The 21357-nt window shown below is 37.6% G+C and overlaps 1 protein-coding gene across 1 annotated transcript; it reads left to right on the forward strand.

The window, feature by feature from the left end:
• The first annotated feature begins 5195 nt into the window (after nt 1-5195).
• Nucleotides 5196-16875, forward strand: LOC139119120 (ubiquitin-like-conjugating enzyme ATG3). The gene is made up of 10 exons (XM_070682764.1): nt 5196-5382; nt 8598-8639; nt 9293-9413; nt 10290-10397; nt 11448-11594; nt 11738-11775; nt 12356-12529; nt 13438-13562; nt 14331-14399; nt 15162-16875. Exons 1-10 carry the CDS (start codon nt 5311-5313, stop codon nt 15241-15243), a joined length of 978 nt encoding a protein of 325 aa, XP_070538865.1. The 5' UTR covers nt 5196-5310; the 3' UTR covers nt 15244-16875.
• Nucleotides 16876-21357: the final 4482 nt, after the last annotated feature.

Below are 21357 nucleotides of genomic sequence, written 5' to 3' on the forward strand. Positions count from 1 at the left end.
TCTTTGCTTTTCCTGGCACACAAACTCGGCCTTAATTCCTTACCGAAACGTTTTCGAAAGTCAACACATTTTAATATTTAAAAACGTGAAATATCCTGGGTTAGAGTGCATCACCTTTTAAATCAACGGAACATCTAAAATTATTAAAACTTAATTAAGAGGAACAACATATGCCAAATATTTACAAACAAATCTGAATTCAACGAGAAATATAAAGTATCATAAAGTAGGCTTGACAAAACAATAATGAGTCAAGAAACACCTGGAACAGGCTCAATGCTTCACCTTGACTCTCCTCCCAAATAAGTTTCGTTGCCTACAAGTTGTTTTATCTGTCTGCCTTTCTCTTACCTGTACGCTCTGGTCGCTTGAGACTTGACGGACAGCGCACTGTGTCAGATATGCGTAGTAAAATGCGCCCTCTTTCGGTGAACTCTTGCTTCTTATGCCTGAGGAATCAGACTCGATAATCCGATAATCCTGCAGACGTCGACTTGATAAACCTGTAAAATATTCACCGTGACGTCAGAGTTCACCGACAGAGAGGAAGCATCTTACTACACACGCACTCACACGCACACACACGTCTCAAGCGAGCAAAGCGTATATGTGAGAGAAAGGCAGACAGAAAAAAAAACTTGTAGACAACGAAACTTATTTGGGTTTTATCATATTTGTATTTATTGTCCCTGAATAAATACCTGTGGTTTTAGGCAGAATGTACCCCAGGGACAGATATTCAGACTCAATTTTTTCCAATACCTCTTTGATCTACCATTTGCGTTAGGTCATTTTGAAGCTCTTGGAGAAGGTGTCTTATTTTATGAAAATTGAAAATGTAATTTTTCCAATAGAATTAACACAACGATTGCGGCCATTTTGAATGTCAAATATCTGTAATTATTGGGTAATTTGTTTCTCCGGCACCAAAGTTTGCAGGCTGTAGGCTGCACTCTACTTTTTATTTATCATTTCAGAAGAGAATGGTTAAAAGTTTCTTTTAGGGAACTAGGAGTAAAGCTTTTTAAGTCTTTCACTTCCGAAGCACATACTACCTAAAAGGGTAGCATGCACCTCGCTCGAGGACAGAAAATCGCTCGGACTCTCAAACATTTACATTACGTTTCTGTCAACCAAACATTATAATAACGTTTTACTGGCTTATTTTTGTAAGAACAGAAACTTTCATTACACCTTGAGAATCAAGTTATCATTCACAAACACGGAAGGCTAATGTTATTGAAATGGTGAAACAGCGAAGTGATGAGACGAAGATATAAACTGAAAGATAGAGAGAGAAATAAATCCGATAAACAGAATATTGTATTACCGAGCAAGATCCCGTCAAATACAGACGGTCGTTCGAAGTGAATAATTACTCACGTCACTCGCTCTCCACATTATCCCCGGGCAATCTTGTTACAGCGCACCCATCAATCAATCAATCAATCAATCAATCAGCAAAGTTTATATAGCGCCAAAATCCAAAAAAGTGTTTTGCTCCGTGATGCTCAATGGCTAAACCAAACTGTATGCTCCGGAGAACATGTGCGTTTTCAGGTTGGTGGGGGGGGGGGGAGGGGGAGGAGGAGTTTCAAAGTTTGGCAGTGGGGATTCTCTGATATCGAGTGGTAGTGCGTTCCATAGTTTATGTGCAGCGTATGAAAATGCACGGTTGATGTTTTGTAGGTTGTACATATGTCAAAAGTTTCTAGGTGGATTAACGCAGTCTACGTGTTGGAATATAGGGCTGGAGAAGATCTTGTTGGTGTACGAAGGATTCTGGTTTATACACAGGCGAACTGGACATTAGTAGTCTAAAAATATGATTTTATTTTCGTAATTATTAAAAATAGTAAATCGTAATTATGAAACATTAATATCACTAAAATCAAGTTAGTATTTCATACGGGTTGAGCTTCCTTTCTCGGAGGAGCAGTACTCGACAAAAATCGCTGTATGTGTATGACTCTCCTGGTTACTTAAGTCTCAAGGCTCAGAAAAGTGGTTAATGCATAAAGACTGGTTAAATACAAAAAAATAACTGAAAAACTACAATGGACGAACAAAAAAACGACCAAACAACACATCGTGACTGGCATGAAAAGAACGCCAGACATCAATTCACCCACCGTGCTAACTAGGGTCTCTATATTTTTTATTCATCTACTCATTTTTGTTGTTTCTTTCATTCAATTATTTTAATTAATTCAGTTATTTCCTTTCATTGTGTATATTGTATGCAAGTATTTGTTTTATTTTTCTTAGAGGGGGGGGTTAGGGTTAGGGGGGATTTCGCGATAGCCAGGACCCAATGTTGACATGTTGCCACCATGGTTGATCAGTGTACACGCCGCCAACGACGAAACTGTGAAACAGCTATCTTGAGATAACGGCGTAGACTTTGTTCAAATCGGTGAATTTAACAAAAAAAAATTGCAAAAGCTTCTATTGAGTCTCTTCTATTTCACATAAACCTAATCGAAATTCGGCAGCCCAGGTCAGGTTTTCCAAGCTATCGGACATGTTACCCATGAGTCTGCGCAGTAGTGAGTAAGTTTCTGCCAGTCCGGGTACGGTGCAACTCCCCTGCATATCGCGTTCAATCCACTCACAGGGAACTCCGACTGAATAACAGTAAACATGCAAGTAAGTAAAAAATATGAAAATTAAAAAAAAATTAAAAGAAACTGTCAAAAAAGAAAAAATATACAGAATAAACAAAAATAAACAAGCAAACAAACAAACGACTGACGGATCAATTGAGGCACTTGCATGAAACAGACTAGATTCACCTTGCCATGGCATATGTGTGGTCCTCCCCTCTATCTATCTCTATTCAAGATGGCATTCCAATAAATCTACTTTCTCTTTTTACAGTTTCATTATTTCTTAATCTTGCTTTTTTCGTCATTTCGCTGAATAACACAGTCTACTGTCCCAGGCAAATGTTACAATTTTTTGAAAGCCTTGAAACGATTTTTTGTATGCCCACTGGGCATACAATTTTTTTCCTATGAATGGTACAAGGTCAGCAACAATATTTTTCGAAAATCCTCCAGCCCCCACCCCTCCCCCTTCTTAGAAATCAAATGGCCCACTCCTGACATTGCACGAATACTGGATTTTTACTTCACGTCTGATTGGAATTGTTTATTTTCCAAGGCATCTTTACTTTGCATACTTATTTCAAAGGCAACTTACTGGAATCTCTTTTCCTCAAATATCTTCCAAGCCCCCTCGATATTAGGCCGCGTTCAAAAAAGGTGGTGGGGGGGCTGGAGGAATTCAGGGGGGATTCGAAAATTTTTGGGGTAGTCGAGGGGGGGACTTGAAAGTTTTGCTCTGCCTATAGGGGGACCTGAAAATATTTTGACTCCCAACATTTTGATGTCGTCCAATGGTTCTAATGTTAGTAATAATTAAACAAAATCTAGAACCTTTTGTCATATTTTATGTCTTTAATCTCGAAAAAGTCTAAAAATGTATGAATGCCATTCAATTTTCGTTGAACAAGTTGGCCTTGTAATGGGGCAGGAGCTACAACTGTCGATAATTTTTCAATATTTCTATGCAATGTATCAAACACAGTTTCTTGGTGTCTCTCTACAGCATGCTGAAAAACACAATATACAGTTTGTCAACAAAGCCCGTTTGTCTAAATATTGGTGATAATTGAATGATGCAAATGCATGGTACATGTAGGCTGTGTTGGCAAGCTGAATACTAGATAGCTCAACATTCTGTAGGGAATAGAACAAGAACACAATTGTATAAACTGAACAAAAATATCATCAAAATAAAAAGTTAATACAACTACTGCCCTGCTACTACATACTGGCAGTGACAGTGATACATGTAGCTCTGACTCTGATGTAGTTAAAGAAGAGTTTCGGTCATCGGACACTCAATTGACAGTGTAACATAAAATTACTTGTACACAAGATCCAGCCAGAGAGCAACACATAGAAGACCAGGGGACTAACAGTTACCATGGATTTTTGAATTCTGGCAAATCAGAACAATCAAATATTAGAGAAAAAGATGGGGTCACCATAATTGATCTTATACAAATATACGATGAAAAGTCAGTTTTTCTAAAATCACTTAAAATCAATCTATGAAACCATTCATTTCAAGTTCATGCAGTGAATGAAATTTTCACATCTCATTGTACCAATAACACAAAAGTAAAACTTTGAACAGTAAAGACTCTAATTCAAATGGAAAAATGTGTGACTGAATGGAATCTTTTATTTTATTTATCAAATTTGCCATTATTACACCCAAAATTTCTGAGATTAAAACATTAATTTCATGGAATATTTCAACCTTCCTGTATTGTCAATTTTGCAAAACATTTTATAAGTGGTATCTAAGTTGTATATGTCTTGTACTTTTGAAAAAAAAATTGGTAGGTCACTGTGCTCATTTTTTCACATTTTGGTTAAACGTAGCTAGGAATACACAATTTTTATACCCTCTCATGATTGTCATTTTGTGTGCTTTTCAGCTGGAAACTCAAGTCGGCTTAGACTGAGAAATCCAAAAAGTTCACTGATGCATTTAAAAATGAATCAATTTAAGAACTTGCCCTAGGTATGTACCTAGGTATATGGCTCTACAACCTGCTGATTAGAGATAGTGTTGAACATTTGCGTGCAGAACGATACATTACATGTTTTATTTTACTCTGCGTGCATTCCTAATAAATATGCTGCTATATGGTAGGCCTAATTTAGGGGGGACTTGAAAATTTTTGAGGGTATTGAGGGGGGACTTGAAAATTTTTGAGGGTATTGAGGGGGGATCTGAAAAAAAATAAGATTTCAATCGCGATTCCTCCAAACCCCCCCCCCCCACCATTTTTTTTGAACGCGGCCTTACTGTAAATGGCTCGTCCGTCATTCAGCTTGTCATGGCTCTCGCAGAATGACTGGAGGAAACATGTGAAAACGAACGGGATCTCTTTGCGGAAAATTTTAAATTCGGATTCATATTCAGGTAGTAATTCTTCCAAATTACAAAAATGCTATTTCAATCTCGACTGAAAAAATTTCTTGCTGTTCACTGAGTTGCCATTCATTATCAAAATAATGATGTAAGACAACAAAATGGTCTGTAAACCTTGAGAAAAATTTGAAAATTCAGATTTTCCATCATCCGATAATAAGTAGAATTGAATTCAGGTTCGTTTACGCGATTGGACACCCGTTCATCCACTTCCTGGTTTCGTTGGCGAGCTCTTCGATGTTGCCGTGGTCGTCATCAGTGTTGTAAGCCGTTTTCCAACGAGAAAAGACACTCAACATGCAGAGTATGATAAACAACTTAAAGGGCACAGCCCTCGGCGTGGCGGAATTTCTAACGCCCGTCCTAAAGGTCAGTTCGCGTTATTTAATTACTGACAAGAGCGAACGGCGTTCTTGATGATGTCACCTGTCAGCTGATCACACAAGTCATGAGTGACCCCAATCAATGATCATGCAGCAGTGTTTTACTTTCACTCTCGAATTCAATAATGACCGTCACTTTTGTGAGAATTAACGATTTGTGAGAATGAACGATTTCCATAACGATTTAATGCGTATTGAAATAACATTGGCGGTAAAATAACTTAAATTTGCTTCTCTACCGTTTTTCACGTTACACGATATGTCTGTTCGATGGTGACTGTGAGTACAGTTACGAGTGGAGTGATACGTACCGGCCGCCGCGTACTATGCATATAATTATTATGCATAGTACGCGGCGGCCGGTACGTATCACTCCACTCGTAACTGTGACTGTGAGTACATACATGATACACGAGTCGCAATCGCGAACATACAGGATTGAAATCAGGGTTCGCTGTCATTACATGCACGTGAACACTAAGGCTAGCGTCTGTACATGTACCGTCGACCCAAGCCGAACTCTGCCTGTCCTTCGGTCGGTGTGATGACGGGTTGTTTTGGTTGGAATGGAAGTTCGAAGTATGATTGTTTTTGAAGCAAAGTAGAGGACACGCACTATCGGATGCACACAAATTCAAAGGGTGTTTCTCAGAGTCTCTTGCAGTTTCTTGACAATTCGACACCACACTGTGTTGGCCCTTATCGCTTTAGCACCAATTTTTTTTGGTCGCATCAGTTCTGATGGCCTTGAGACCCAAGCTACCAGTATTTTCTTCCACAGTTTCAGTACTCGGTTTTTGCATGAAATTGCTTCAAAATGACCTAAAGTCATAAGCTTATAGATCGAGAATCAATAAAATTAAGCAATAAATCAATAACTGATAAATTATAGCATGTGTCATGTGATTGTGAATAAAGATAGCCGTTGACATTGTATACAAGGTTACTCTACCGCAGAGTAACCATGTCATATGCACAGTAGATCATTTAAAACTATGTAAACAACAGACAAAGTTTTAACCTTTAATTTAAGTAACCTTGGGATAGGATTTCAGTTTATACTGAATGACAGCCCGTCAACACTTGGATGACATAATGTAATTATGATATGTCTCATTGAATCATAATGTATGCTATCTTGCTGGGATCAGATGATTATTAATACAGTGCTTTGCTTTCAGCAAGCAAGACAATATATACACCAGATTGATTGTTTGCATTCTTCAGTTTCAAACTCAAAAGTACCTTACCATAATCGTGTCAGGAGGACAAATGCATATTGACATTTCATGCTTTGACCCCTATAGTTGAGGTCAAACTGGCTTTTCTTATGAATCAAAACAGACAGGGGTCTAAAGATTTGTCACTGAAAAGCCTGCAGTCAAAATGGCAAAGTGCGAGTCATCCATTTACCATTCATGATGTACACGCTAATCCTAAGGCTTGCACATACTCACTCTTGCCAGGTATTGGCTTTGTTCAGGGCACAGTCCCTCTATCCACATAGAGGGACTGTGTTCAGGGTTACTGTGATCCATAGCCCCACCACTCCCCTTTTGAGAGTTTGTGTTCCGTTTTAGACCACGTAGCTCCATTGGGCAACAGAACTCAATGAGTGGAGTTGTAATAATACTATGGGTCACTTCAGTGCCTGGGTCCAGTTATTATGCTGACTGAGCTGAAACCTTCGATGGGTTTCTTGTGATGCTAAGGGTGTAGGGTCTTACTATTCTATCAAATAATTTTGAATGACAAGTTTCAAGCTGTTCTGCTGTGATTTCTACTGATGTTGTTCACAAGCTACAGATATTGTCACAGTGTTGCAGGCAGGAATTTTAAATCAGGGGACACTGTGTCCCACTATCGTTTATTTTGGGGGGCATTTTACACATTTTGGGGACAACATGCGGCAGTTGTCAATCAAATTTTATATTATTTTGTAAAAATTAGTTTCACACAAAAAAAAGTAAAGGAATATCGAGACCGCGTTGCTATGCTTGAATTTCCGGCAAGTGTACCGTATCTTCCGCCAATCAGAGCTCAGTCAGACTATAAGCAAGTTATGATGTCAAGGGCAGCGGTCTATAAATTACTTTTAATCATAGCTCCGAAAGTACGTAAATGTAAGCCTCAAAATAATCATACAAAACAAAGGTAATCATCAGTAACAGATATTACTTTCAGAATACACCCAACACAGTTGACTCATCAGTGCGCCCTAGGTGACCCGCAGTAAGCAAGAATGCGGGACACAGGGTTCCATTTTAGGGACATTGTCGCAAGGGCGCGTCCTGGCTGCAACACTGTTGTCAAATAAATGATCCAGTATTGTATGCCAGTAAATAGTAATGTTCACAAAGTGGTCAAGGAACCATGATCAAGTAATAAAGAATACTGTAGTCACGCTCCAGCTAAGTGATCTGCCCACATGATTAAGTATAGTCTTATTTGATGACTCAGGACACATATCACAATTTCCACAGGGTAGATGATTGCAGAGAAGTGATTTATTTCACATCAACTAAGGAAATAAACAAAACAGATCAAGTATAGTACACCACCTTTGTACAAGGACTGACTTGTTTTAACTCTCCTTGCTAAAACTGCAACATTGTCTAAGTCCTACTAAATCCCACAGCAGAGGAATGTTGTCAACTGTGTACGCATGTTTGTCTTACATGTAATGGCATCACATATATATTATACATAATCAATTAGTATAGATATATTACATATTTCAAAAAGACTATGGCGAACTTAAATGTTCCCCTTTACAGTGTTTTTGCTAAGGTTGGGGAATATTGGTAAACGATTTGGGAATCCAGGTAACATTGCTGCTGTCCCCTTCTTCTTTAGTACTGATATACAAAGGGGAACGCTGGTAAAATGACTGGGGAACCCTGGTAACAGTTACCTGCTTACTGTCCTTAGCAAAAACTGCCCGTAATATTCACAACAGACAAGTTTTTTAACTGGATTATCTGAAATGCATGGGCTTGGGTTGATTATATGCATGGTATAGTTACATACTGAATATGAAAATGGTATTATTTTATGTCACTCTAGATCTCTGAAAGTATATTTTGTCTGTGTGATTGCCACCATTATAGTAAAGTACTTATATCCAGGTGATAAAAAACTAAATGCATATACTAAGGATGGATAGACTTCTTAATTATTCTGATTATGGTAATCTTTCAGGAATCAAAATTCAAAGAAACCGGAGTGATCACGCCAGAAGAGGTGAGTTATGGAACACGCACAATTTTGTTTTAGACAGTCTTGAAAACAGTGTAGTATGTTTGCACTGTGTATGCAGAAATTACTGTGTGTATTATTTTGCAACATTTAATCAGTAGGCTTGTATATAAATGAAGTGTGGTTGTGAAGATTTTAGCATATTGCTCATTGAATGGCGTCAGACAGATTTTGAAATGTTTTGTAATTTTCATAGTGCCTGCACCATCACACTATGCTTTCAGTATGATGAAAAGAGTTGGAAGTACTTGAGGAGCCGAGGTACATCACATAAACATTCTGATGTGCTAAAAACATCCCGAGGTTCTCCACAAGGCTACTTTTAGAGGCCGGCCACCCTTTGGTGTTTTCCAGCAATCTATTCATATGTGAATAACCATACAAAAGACTATAATTTTGCAACAAAGGAATATGCAAATTATCTTTTGTGATTATGGTATGCAGATTTGACATCCATGGTCCTTAAGGATACCTCTCATTTCTGTAGGCCACATTTGCAAAATGCAAGCAAGAAACTATTTTGCAAAAGTTATACAATCACTAGTTTCACCTGACAAAACAAACCACTTTCTCAACATGTATGTGTGCAGTTTGATCATTGCATATACTGTAAATCAACCTCTATTTTGAATTTCCAGTTTGTTGCAGCTGGTGATCATCTTGTGCATCATTGTCCAACATGGCAGTGGTCCATGGGAGAAGAAGGCAAAACCAAGCAATATCTTCCCAAAGACAAACAGTTTCTCATCACTAGAAATGGTAACTTAACTCTTCCATTTTGTTGTAAAAATCAATACATTGATTTAGGATGAGTACAAGGCACCCATGTGTTATAAATCAAATACGATGCATTCTAACACTTTGTGTGCATTCTTTGTTGTTCAGGGCAGTACAGAAATTAATTAATGCATGAAGTTTTGTAGTTTGTATCAATTAAATATCTTTCATTCATGTAGGGTTCCAGTGAATCAGATACATGTATAAACCATTTTTCTTCCATTTTTCTCCTAGTTGAAATCTATTGAGCTTCACTTTTGTATACATTACCAACTATCTAAATCATTAAAGTGTTCTCCACAGGGGGATTTCAAAATTTTAACCACCCTCAATTTTTTTTGAGGATTCTGTTCATAGGTTAATAACCATACAAAAGAATATGCAAAGTATACATTATTATGCAAATTGATACTCCCCCTGTTTTTCAATGCTGTGGAGAACATTACAGAATATTAATTTGCATTGAAGATATGACTCATCACACTGTATGGATCTAATGCAAGATAACTTGATATACAAATTTGTTGAAAATTCAATTTGTGTGCATCAGTATCATAATGCATCAGTATCAATCTGTTTGGTGAAGAGGATTTATTCTGTCTTTTGAGAAAGTCACAAGTTTCCTTTGAGAAGTCCCCTTTCAATGGATTGAAATCATACACATTAAGGTTGTATTCGTTGGATCAACTGGCATATGACAATCCCAAGCATTTGTCTCTCTGTCTGTGTAGTGTACAGCCAAATATGGCAAGCAGATATCTCCTCTAACAAAACAGTTGAGGTAAAAAAGATATGTGTTTTGAAGCATCGGTATTAGTCTTTCAACATCACCCAGTATTTGTTCTTCTGATGAAATAGTTCCCTGCTACAAGAGATGTAAACAGATGGAATACTCTGATGAACACGAAGCAATTGTTAATGAAGACGACGGTGATGGAGGCTGGGTTGATACTCATCATAATATTGGTTAGTATTGACAAGAGTTTCATTCAGATTTTAAGTTAATAATTTGTAGTCTGAAATCTGGTCTATGATCTGCATATTCTCATGGGTGTATGTATGTGTGGATATGCACAGTGTAATTTGTCTTGTGTGTGTGTGTGTGCGTGTGTGTTATGCATTATGCTAATGTATGTCCTTTTGTATGTATATTCAGGTTGTATATATGTACATGTGAGCAGTACAGACACCATATGTGGCTCACATATTACCAATGATTGCACAGCTTGCTTCTTTTCATTGTATCTTCCACAAAGCAATGATTGGCACTATTATACATAGCTCAATATTGGTTTTGTGGCGGCTTTGCGGAGGAATATTACACTGATTTTTATACAGTTTCATAAAGCTATTATTATGAAATTAGCATATGAATAGACGGCTCAATTTGGGTGCCTACCCATCTGAAACTGATCATTACATACCAGCTGGTTATTAGTCAGAGATACAAGAGGATTTGCATGTGCCATTTTCATGACCCTGAACACCTTACATAGTTTATTCTGTTGGTACTGGTATTCAAAATTCAACATTTTGTTGCAAGACAAATGCAAACTTTCTGCTTGGAAACAAGTTACTATGGCAGCTGATTTCAGATATCAGTGAATATATTTGGTTTTGAAAATTTTTTTACAAAGGCTTCAATCAAAGCGGTGTAGATTCATACTGGCATGAGTAGCAGAATGTGAGCTTATGTAGGTAGGGGTCATACAGACAAGAATACCAGGATTTAAGGTCATATAGGGGTCATACTGACAGGAATACCAGGATGTAAGGTCATGTAAGGTCATACTGACAAGAATACCAGGATGTAAGGTCATGTAGGGGTCATACCAACAAGAATACCAGGATGTAAGGTCAGGTACGGGTCATTAAAATGGCAATTTTTGTAATGATAGATATAGAAGAGGAATCTTTGCTGTCAATGGACTGGAAGATCCAGGGAAGCATTGTATGGGCAAATTTTCAAACTAAAACCTTTTTGTCATTGACTCTGTGTTTTTGTTGTTGTTACAGATCCTGGTGAGTTGGCAGCCAGTAATATAGCAGAGGCTGTTGGGGATATGACACTTGGGTCAAAACAGGGTGCTGCCATGACACATGTCGCCACGCAAGATGATGACGATGACGATGATGATGATGAGGAAGCTGAGGACATGGAAGGTAGTTTCTCATTTAATCTTGCAATTGCTAAACAATGTCTTTAGCAAACCTGGATAAAACAACAGGCACATTTGCATCTGAATAAATCCCACATCAAAATAGTATATCTAATGACATCAGTATGTGTTGTCCATATATTTCAGCTTTTGAAGAAAGTGGTATGTTAGAAGCTGTAGATAATGTAAGTTGGTTTAGCTTGTTATTGTGTTGACATGGACAATTTTGAATTTCATGTAATGCTCTGAGAACAATAGATCATCATTTTACATGATTCCATGACCATTTATAGATAGGAATGTAAATCAAGACATTGAACCTCTTGCTATAATTGTAGTCATACAAACTCAGGAATTATAAGATATATCAGTAGGAATGTATCACTGCATATGCAAGTAACATTCTGTGGCCATAACAGCAGTAATTTGTGTCACACTCATACCAAAAATGAATGGACTAATTGATTTTTGTCATCCTGTGATTTTGAAACTCATTGCAGTTAAAGTTAACACGCTCATCATGACTGTGTATGGGTCATTTAAGTCCAAACAAACAGATAGAACACAGCCAGTTACTACTTGTAGCCCTACAGTGTAGAGATTATGAATCTTGTCTTAGGAAAGCATTTTGTAATGATGCTTTGTTCAGTTAAGTGCTCTTGTCACACTGTATAAACTGGAATAACGAATATGCAACTTGTGACAGTGTAACTAGAGCAGCATATGCTAAATTGTCCTGTGTTATTTTCCTGTCTTCATTTTCAGGCCACAATTGATCCCACCACAGTCAAAACTGCAGATGCCACCACTGAGGGCGCTAATGCATCAGCCGGTGCAGGCACAGAGAGTGGGATATTGCAGACCAGAACATACGATTTACATATTTCCTATGACAAATACTACCAGACACCGAGGTTATGGTTGTATGGTTATGATGAGGTAATCAATTCTGTTTTTGTATGAATTCAGTGAGATAAAATTATTTCAACTATTTCTGTATGTCTTATAGCTGTAACAATTTCTTTATTATCCGTTCTTAATCTTGTAAGTCTGGAGCTCAAATCATATCACATTAATTGTGAAAATTGATCCAATTCAACTGTCCTGTCATGTGTGACAATTGGTAATTTCTGATCAAATGGAGATTTTTATAAAAGCACAGTGGATTAAATGAATAATAACTGGATGCCGTTTGTTGTGAGATCAAATCCGATCAAAAATCTACTGTATATCATATTTTCCCAAATAAGAATGCAAACATTATTCCATACCCTGAAGAGGCACGGTTGGGCAGTGGTTAGGGTACCGGACTCGCTATCAGAGGATGGTGAGTTCAAGACCCAGTAAGTCCAGAGAAACGGATTCACTGTTTGAGGATGGTGAGTTCGAGACTCTAGCACGATGTTGCACCATTGAGCAAGGCACTTTACTCCTCATTGCTCCTCTGGGTAATGGATAGTGGGTACCTCATCCTGTAATTGGATTCGCCTGTTGGATGAGTAAAAAATTTAAAAAAAATAATGAGTGGGGAAGCAAGACTCAGTTAGTAAAATGCTCAATATGTATAATTTTGAGAACATTTTTCTGTCATTTTAACAACTTTGATCATTTGACATGGCTAAAAGCACTAAATTTCAAAGTAAATGAATTATAATCAAACAAACAGATTTAACATAAAATACAATATGTTTTACCAAGGTTTGGGAAGATAGGTAAATGATATGGGAACCCTGGTACCATTGGTAGTCTTTCAATAGAATTGTATTAATACTCTCAGATGAACCCCAGTAAAAGTTACCTGGTACCTGCCTTTACAGAAACACTGAATTATTACATTTCCATTTCAGAATCGGAAACCACTAACAGTGCAACAAGTCTATGAAGACATAAGCCAGGACCACGCTAAGAAAACAGTTACAATAGAAAATCATCCTCATTTACCAATGACAATGGCATCAGTGCATCCGTGCAGGTCAGTTTGTGCTTCTATCTGATCAAAGCTCACATTTTTCAATCTATAGGAATTGAAAATCATCACCAAATTAATTTTGACATAATATTTCGTGTAATTTTAACACAATATTTCATGTGATGTTAGTGGTGAGAAAATTTGACCTAACAAAGTTCATATTTGATGCAGATTCAGCTCTTGATGAAATTCAACAATGAAGTTCAAATCAGATTGACTCGAGCTACTGCTGTTTGGAAAACCAACGTGAACTATGCTTACCAAAATACATGTAGTACGTTGAACCTCGATTCAGATAGACCACAGTACAAACCAAACCACGTACACAAATATGCACAGAAATACATGTTTTTCCATACGTGTTTGTACACATGCGTTTGTTTGTACCACCAACACGTGATCTCTTGGGCAAACCAAGTCTATAGAACATCCAATGCCCTCGTTACTCCGGAGTAGAACCATCATGTACAAGTATGATATATGGTGACCTTGAAGTGAATCACTGAACGTCTCAGAATTATGATGACAGTCAGTCCTTTCCAAATGCAGATATACGAGACATGTCAATACTTTGTATGCAGTCAATTATTAATCTGACTTGTGCTTTACCAAAGATGGCTGGCTCTGCAAACGAACTTGTTACCTGCAGCCCAGATAATACTGCATCACATGCTCTCCCTGGTATGAATTTGGAATTATGATCAGCTGTCTAAATTTTTTTCCCCAAAACTAATGTGCTCACATCTTTATACTAATTTGCATACATGACAGGCATGCTGATGTTATGAAGAAAATAATTCACACAGTTGCCGATGGAGGCGGTGAAGTTGGTGTACATATGTATCCTTTTCCTCAGACTATGGCACAATACTTTCTTTCGGCAAATTTGATGTAAAATGCCTTTTATTAAAGGGAAGGCAATGAACAGATGTGAAAAAAGAGGCATTTTGTTATGCATGGTGCAGTCATAACTCTCAATCAGGAGAGAGAGAGAGAGAGAGAGAGAGAGAGAGAGAGAGAGAGAGAGAGTTTGTCTGTCTGTATGTGAGAGACTGAGAGTGATGAAAGAATGTGTGTGAAAGTGTGTGTGTGTGTGTGTGTGTTAGAGTGAGATTGTGAAAGATAGTTTGTGTGTCTGTGTGTCTGTGTGTGTGTGTGTGTGAGAGAGAGAGAGAGAGAGAGAGAGAGAGAGTGCTACTGACAATAGGAGAGAGGGAGAGAGCTGGTGAACAAGGGATGGATTGGCGGAGACATACATAAAGTCATCAGTTGACATTATGAGAGACAGACAAGTCGACCAGACGAAACTAAGATGATTGCAGGGAGATTAAATTAGAATAGGGAGAGAAACTGAAATGGATTTCTGAACGGTAGAGAGAGATGGAGGGAAAGAAAACGAATAATGGTACTGATGAATGTGTTTGCCGATGTACAGTAACACAGCTAAAGCTGATCATCAAGTATAGTCTGATCAGATTATGCTCTCAGACAGGAGCAAAGCATTTCATGATTGAAGATGGTTACATGAAACTTTATTCCATTGAAGCCAGGTATTATTACTTTAGCTCATTATCACCCTGTCTTCCTTAACTTAAGCCGCAGGTATCTTCTGATTTTCCTCAAATTTGTGCAGGCGGTCATACCTACCATTGAATATGATTACACGAGACATTTTACAATGTGAAGATGACGTTGCCTGTAGGTAGTTTGCGGCATACATCCTGTACTGAAGCCAGAGTTATAGCTTACCCATAATGCCCCAGATGCATGGACGCCGCAGTATAGCATGTCAGGCTGTTGCCATAGCAACTTGTTCCATGCCGGAAGGGAGCCATGTTGTTGAATTTTCAAGAATCTAAGATTTTTAAAATCTGAGAGAGAAACACAAATATCTTGTAATTTAGCTAGATGAAATAATCTCTAATGAATATATAATGTATATTTGAATATTCATGATGAATGAGGGAATTATGATATAGAAATATTGCAACTTTAATCTAAGTGAAATGTAGAGCTTTTTTGTTTTGTTTTTATTTGATCGTGTCAATCCTGCATGTCAGCGAAAAAAGTTTTTGCACAGCTTTTGTGTAAAATTTTGATGATTATTGAGTATTTTTGCAGAGCCGAAACTTCAAGTTTTGAAATAATAGGTCGAACAAGATGCCTACCTATATGCCTGCCTCGGCAGGCATAATAGGAATTATGATATGCTGACTAGCATTAGCATGGCTGATAGTGAGAAGGGGTGTTGTTTTATTGGCAAATCAACAAATCTACATCCTGATAAACATGCACCAAACATCAGTTCATCTGAAAATATGCATTTTACCATCCTGAAATATTTTCATAAACTTCATCAGTCACATAAAGTGGTAGGAAAATGGTCCCTCTTATAACACAGTTCCAAAAAGAGAGTATTTGAACAGGAAAATCACCCCCACCCTTGAAAATTCTTCCTTTTAATTCGATAACAAACTGTTGAGACCATATGCTCCTAGGTTTGGTGCTTGACAATTACTGGTGCTGTTTGTGTAGTGAAAAGCCTTGTGCTGATAGAAATTGAAATTTTATTTTCCGATAAAGCTTGAGTATTGCTTATCTGCCCAGCCGTGTAGCATAATATGCATGTCCATTAATGCAATAGGACCAAACCATGAAAGAGTTGCCAGAGAGTGAACTCTTGGTTGGTTTGAACAAAGACAAAAGTCCTGCTACAATTATAGCGTGTAAATTTTCTTCGTTTTCCGTATGGATTGTGTAATGAAAACAAGGCATCTCAAGATGTGAGAAAACACAACAAACATTAACTCAATCACAGTCCCTCCACTCATTCAGTGGAGGGTCAGTGACTCAAAAGAGATTCACCATAGCATTTTTCTTTGCTGTAGATCATTTACAACTTTTTTGATTTCATGTAACATTCGCTTAAATTTACAAGTAAATCATACTCCTGGAACAAGTTAGAACAACATTTTTTTATACATTAGAAAGTTTCCCATTAATATTAGTTGTATTGATACTGTGTTTTGTTTTATAAGCCTTTCCTGCATAGATTTCACTGTCATATATTTGTGTGCTATTGTAGCCAAAATAGAATAAGTATAGGAATATCCAGCTCGCTGTATACATTTATGATCAGAGGAATTATATGTAACAGGTCATGCTGGTCTGAAAATCAAGGAATGATGTGGAAAGTGAAGATACATGGCCGAACTTATGAGGAATTGAATGTAAACAGTTCCTATTGTATGTGTAAATGTCCCAGCAGAATCAAATTTCCATTCATCGCCATGCAATAAATGTAGTTTGTATCATGGATTACGTTTCCCTATTTATGTGCCTGGTACATGCGTGCATTTTTAGCTCCCATGGTTGGCTTTATGAGTGTTTAGCATGCACAATCATTTCAATGAGCCGGTGTATGTCCATCTGCATGTTTGTATGTCTGTCTGTCTGTCTGTATGTCAACAATAAAAACTTTAGAACTACTGAGTTGCATCACTCAATATTTGGTGCGGAGATGCATCATGGGTTGTTGTTTTGGATTAACATGTTCAGATGAACATGTTAATCCAAAATATATGCAAATGAGCTGAACAAAGGTAAAAATGGTCAAAATCAAAATCTCAGATATAAAGCAAGGAAGTACACCAAACTCTCAGCGCATTTCAGGTATTGTGATTGCTTGAGCCCTAAGATTTTGTGACTACTTTATTAGATATCTTAGGTATGCTAAGGCTGCTTTGTTGAAGATGCCATTCATTTACTAGTCTTGGAATCTTACAATTCAAAGATCCAGAACCCTGGTGCTTTGACCAGGCTTTTAAAAGTCTTGGAGACCAAGCATGAGACAACATAAGCAATCAGAATACACCTGGAATATGCCTGAGTTACATAGATGTGTCAGTTTTTGCCACATATTTCCCACCATACATCTGTTGACTCGCACCACAGAGCTCATAATGAACCAGCAGAGACCAGGTCCACATTGAATACCTTGATCTTAACCTTGCTGTTCACAATCCATGGAAGTAAAAAAAAGATTCCTCCATGACAGTACATACCTTTTAGACAACGTTTGAATGACGTCTTCTACTCTGTTTACTTGCTATTGGTGATGTAAAGAGAAAAAAAATGTTTCTCATCCTTTGGTGGATTCAAAAATGATGTGGTCATGAAAATTTCTTCTTCCCCCCCCCCTTTTTTGGGGGGGATAAAAAATGGCCAACCCCCTTTTCGGGGGAATTCAAACATGGTTGCCATAAAGTAAAATCATGGCTGTCACTGAAAGAAACAAACAACATCATGAATTCACATGTAGATGTTATGATTCTGCTAGTTCTATTTTCACAATCAATATACATTAGTGCAGATAATATATACTTGGATTGAAACCCTGGACATGACCAAGTTCACACTTGTGTTTGAAAAATATCTATTTCTGTTTTCAAAACTCAAAAAACCGTGACGCGCATGTTTTCATATGACGCGTGCAATGACGGGAAACAATTTTTTTTGCCTAATCAACTGATGAATTGAAATGTCCCAATGAAATTTCTTTACGCGATGACTAGATGGTACCCAACATAGAGGAACTTAATTGCCAGAGAGGGCGCATTATGTTGATCTCTATTTACCGAGCTCTGTGTAATAGCTGAGTTCCAGTAGCAAACCTACAAACATGATAGGCGTTATTGAGTCCATGCAGTAACAGTACGATACCCACGTTACTGAAAGTAGTTGCACGTGAAGTGTACAATAAAATTGGTTTATAGATAACACAGTGATAAAGGCAGTGTCGGAATTCTTTGAAAAAAAAAACGCGTGGAGAGAAGAATAACCATAAGAGAAGTCGATTTGGGAGTGTACAATGAATCTTGTCGCTATTTTGTTCGTGTTTATAACATTCCATGTTAATAAACAATTACTCCCATTTCATTGATTTGTTTTCACATGTCGTCTCGGGAATACCTGGATACAATTTATAACGCAATTTGCAACTTGTACACATATGTGCTGTACAGATATTGACTCTGCCGGCATACATTGGAAACAGTGAAAGCATAAACCGCTGCCGACACATCACTCATTATTTCAGATCGACATAATTGGGAAGTTTACCTCATCGACCATTTGGTACCAAACTTTTTGTCAGTGATATTATGTATATGACGGGATGGAGCAGGAGAAATACAACCGATGTAGACAAATTTACTTTGTACTAGTCCAGTGCCTGTAGACAGATTTATTTAACATATATTTATTTCAACGGAGTCTGTTTTATTTTTTGCTTTGAAGGTACGTGATGTCTCCTGATGGGTTTTATTGTAGAAGAGTATCATGTTCGAGGCAACATATCGAAAAAGTAAATTTCTTATTGAAATATATCCCTTGTAGCGAGAACAGTATACTGTCGTGTATGACCTCTGAAAATATGTTCTCAAAATTCGTGTAGCTTACAATATTGCTTAGGAATGGATTTCTAAATCCCTTCTCGGCTATGCATTGTAAAGAAAGGGGATAAGTGCGGCAAATTTTCTTCGACAAGAGTCTGAACGTTCATGTAGGTCATGATAGCTAGAGGTCTTTGCGTACATGTTCAATATTATACGTTAAAAATCAGTCTATCACATCAGTAATGCTAACGCAATGAGTCATATTTTGGTACTACTTTTCAACAAATCAATCCGCTGGCAATTAGCTTTTCAAATCAGCCTTATTAAAAACCTCTGGATGGCAGTTTGACATTAGATGGACACGATCTCTTGGAAGTGCGTCCTTGAAAATGTTGTAAACTTCCACTGATAAATATTTAACGATAATTATTTCGTATTAGTTTTTTCAAATCAGACTTGTTAAATTCGAAAAACCCCTGGATAACATTTTGACATTATATTGAACACCGTCAATCCCTTGAAAATATGCATCCTTGACAATTTTGTAAACTTCCACTTGTCGCGTTTGCTGGGTATGGTCTTTTGATATGGACAGGAGGTTTCCGTTAAGAGCTCGTTAAAACACGTTGTTGCTTTACAACCCTTGTTATTGCTTTACAACCCTTGACAACGTCACAGACAGATATGTCAAACATCTTTTTTCCGCATGTTACATAGTGAATAGAGCTTCAAAATTACGTCGCCGGAAAATGACGTCTTGCTTTAAATTTTCACGTCACCCCGCCAGTTTTTGAAGAAATCTTTGACAAGAGCTTGATGAAGAGATAAGGGTTATCACCGAAATCTACTCTCTTTGATACTCGTAATGCTTTCTAAACTGTGACGAAGTGACCTGCGCACAATGTCGAAACAGGTCACTGAGTCAAACAATGACTTTTAATTGGTCAATTTCAGAAGCCATTTCTTCCATATAAGGATATGAGTACTTTGCAAGTAGCTCCTTCGAAGTATGTCGATGCATTTCAATTGGACACTTTACTCGCTCACATTTCTATGATAGTAAGAACAGTCACTGAATTTTATCGTAAAATGAAGGTAAACGACTTCACGATTTTGCCCAGTCTTGCGAATTAATTTCTTGTGACAGAGCTATGGCGTACAGGGTCATGAAAGTAGCAATAGTTAAAGGGGCTTTGCAGCAGTTCTCAGCGTTATCTGACAGGGACTCGGAGAAATAACTTAAAGCGGTATTACAGCGTCATCCCCTCTACGTGTTAGATTGAAACATGTTCATTAGTTTAATAGTTCTTCTTTCGTACACGAGAAACATACCAGTGACAGGAAGGACACAAATCGGATCAGTTTACCGTCTAATAAGGACCTCAATTACTTCAAGGCAACTACATTATCTGGTCTATAAACATTATGGGTCTTCCTGGTTTAATAACTGCACGCTACAGCATCCACTTCTCAGTTTAACCCATCTTTTATAGCTCGCTTTTGCGAGACACATACAAACATCCTGCTCGTTTCAATAGCCGATAGTTTGAAGGCAAACATGGATAAAGACTAGTTGCTCACTAACATCACAGTGTCCTCATGAGTTCCAGACAAAATTAAATATTACTTGATTAATTTTTTCATATGTCGACTGACACATGCCATCCCTGGCCTACGACGTGAAAGAAATATATACCACTTTCTCGAAGGTACCCATTGGCGTATGAGTTCAAGGTAACGGGATTATAACACATGCGCGGTTGTCCCTGTATATCGTATGCTGTATGCTGAGATGATCAAAAACTTAGTAAAAACTGATCGTTCACCCGTAATCTTGATGTGATTTGCAAGGACGTATTAATTTTGAAGTAAGTAAATCATCCAAACCCATACAAGTTCCTCTGTTTAGAAAGATTAGTGATATCCGATTTAATGCATCAGAGATCTTTGTAAAAGAATAATTTTCTGGTAAAGTAGTGGTCGGCATTTTTTGTTTAATTGTTCATCATTGCGCGCTGCAGGACCGAAGACCTCTCAATTGCCCCTGAGAAAAAATGGGTAGAAACCAATTATCAGATAGAGGGTTGACTAAAGTTTCATTTTGATTTCAAAAATAGAGCTGCACGGTAAATGCTCATAATATCTACCTTATTCCGTGTGTGAAAGTGATACTCCTTTTTAAGAATTTGAAACGATTTGTAAAATGTCAAAGCATATCTGCGAGGATAAAACCCGATTCGTGCATGTATGTAAGTGCCTGTCAAATGTGTCCCTGCCAGACAATTGAATCGACTATGAAAAACATGCGCGCTTTTCATTAATAATAGACCGAGAAAATGCGGATGGATTCAGCGGTCATTTTTCATCGAACACCTGACAAAATAAGACTTATTAACGAAGAA

The sequence above is a fragment of the Ptychodera flava genome, chromosome 19 (genome assembly GCF_041260155.1).
Source record: "Ptychodera flava strain L36383 chromosome 19, AS_Pfla_20210202, whole genome shotgun sequence".
Classification (NCBI taxonomy): domain Eukaryota; kingdom Metazoa; phylum Hemichordata; class Enteropneusta; family Ptychoderidae; genus Ptychodera; species Ptychodera flava.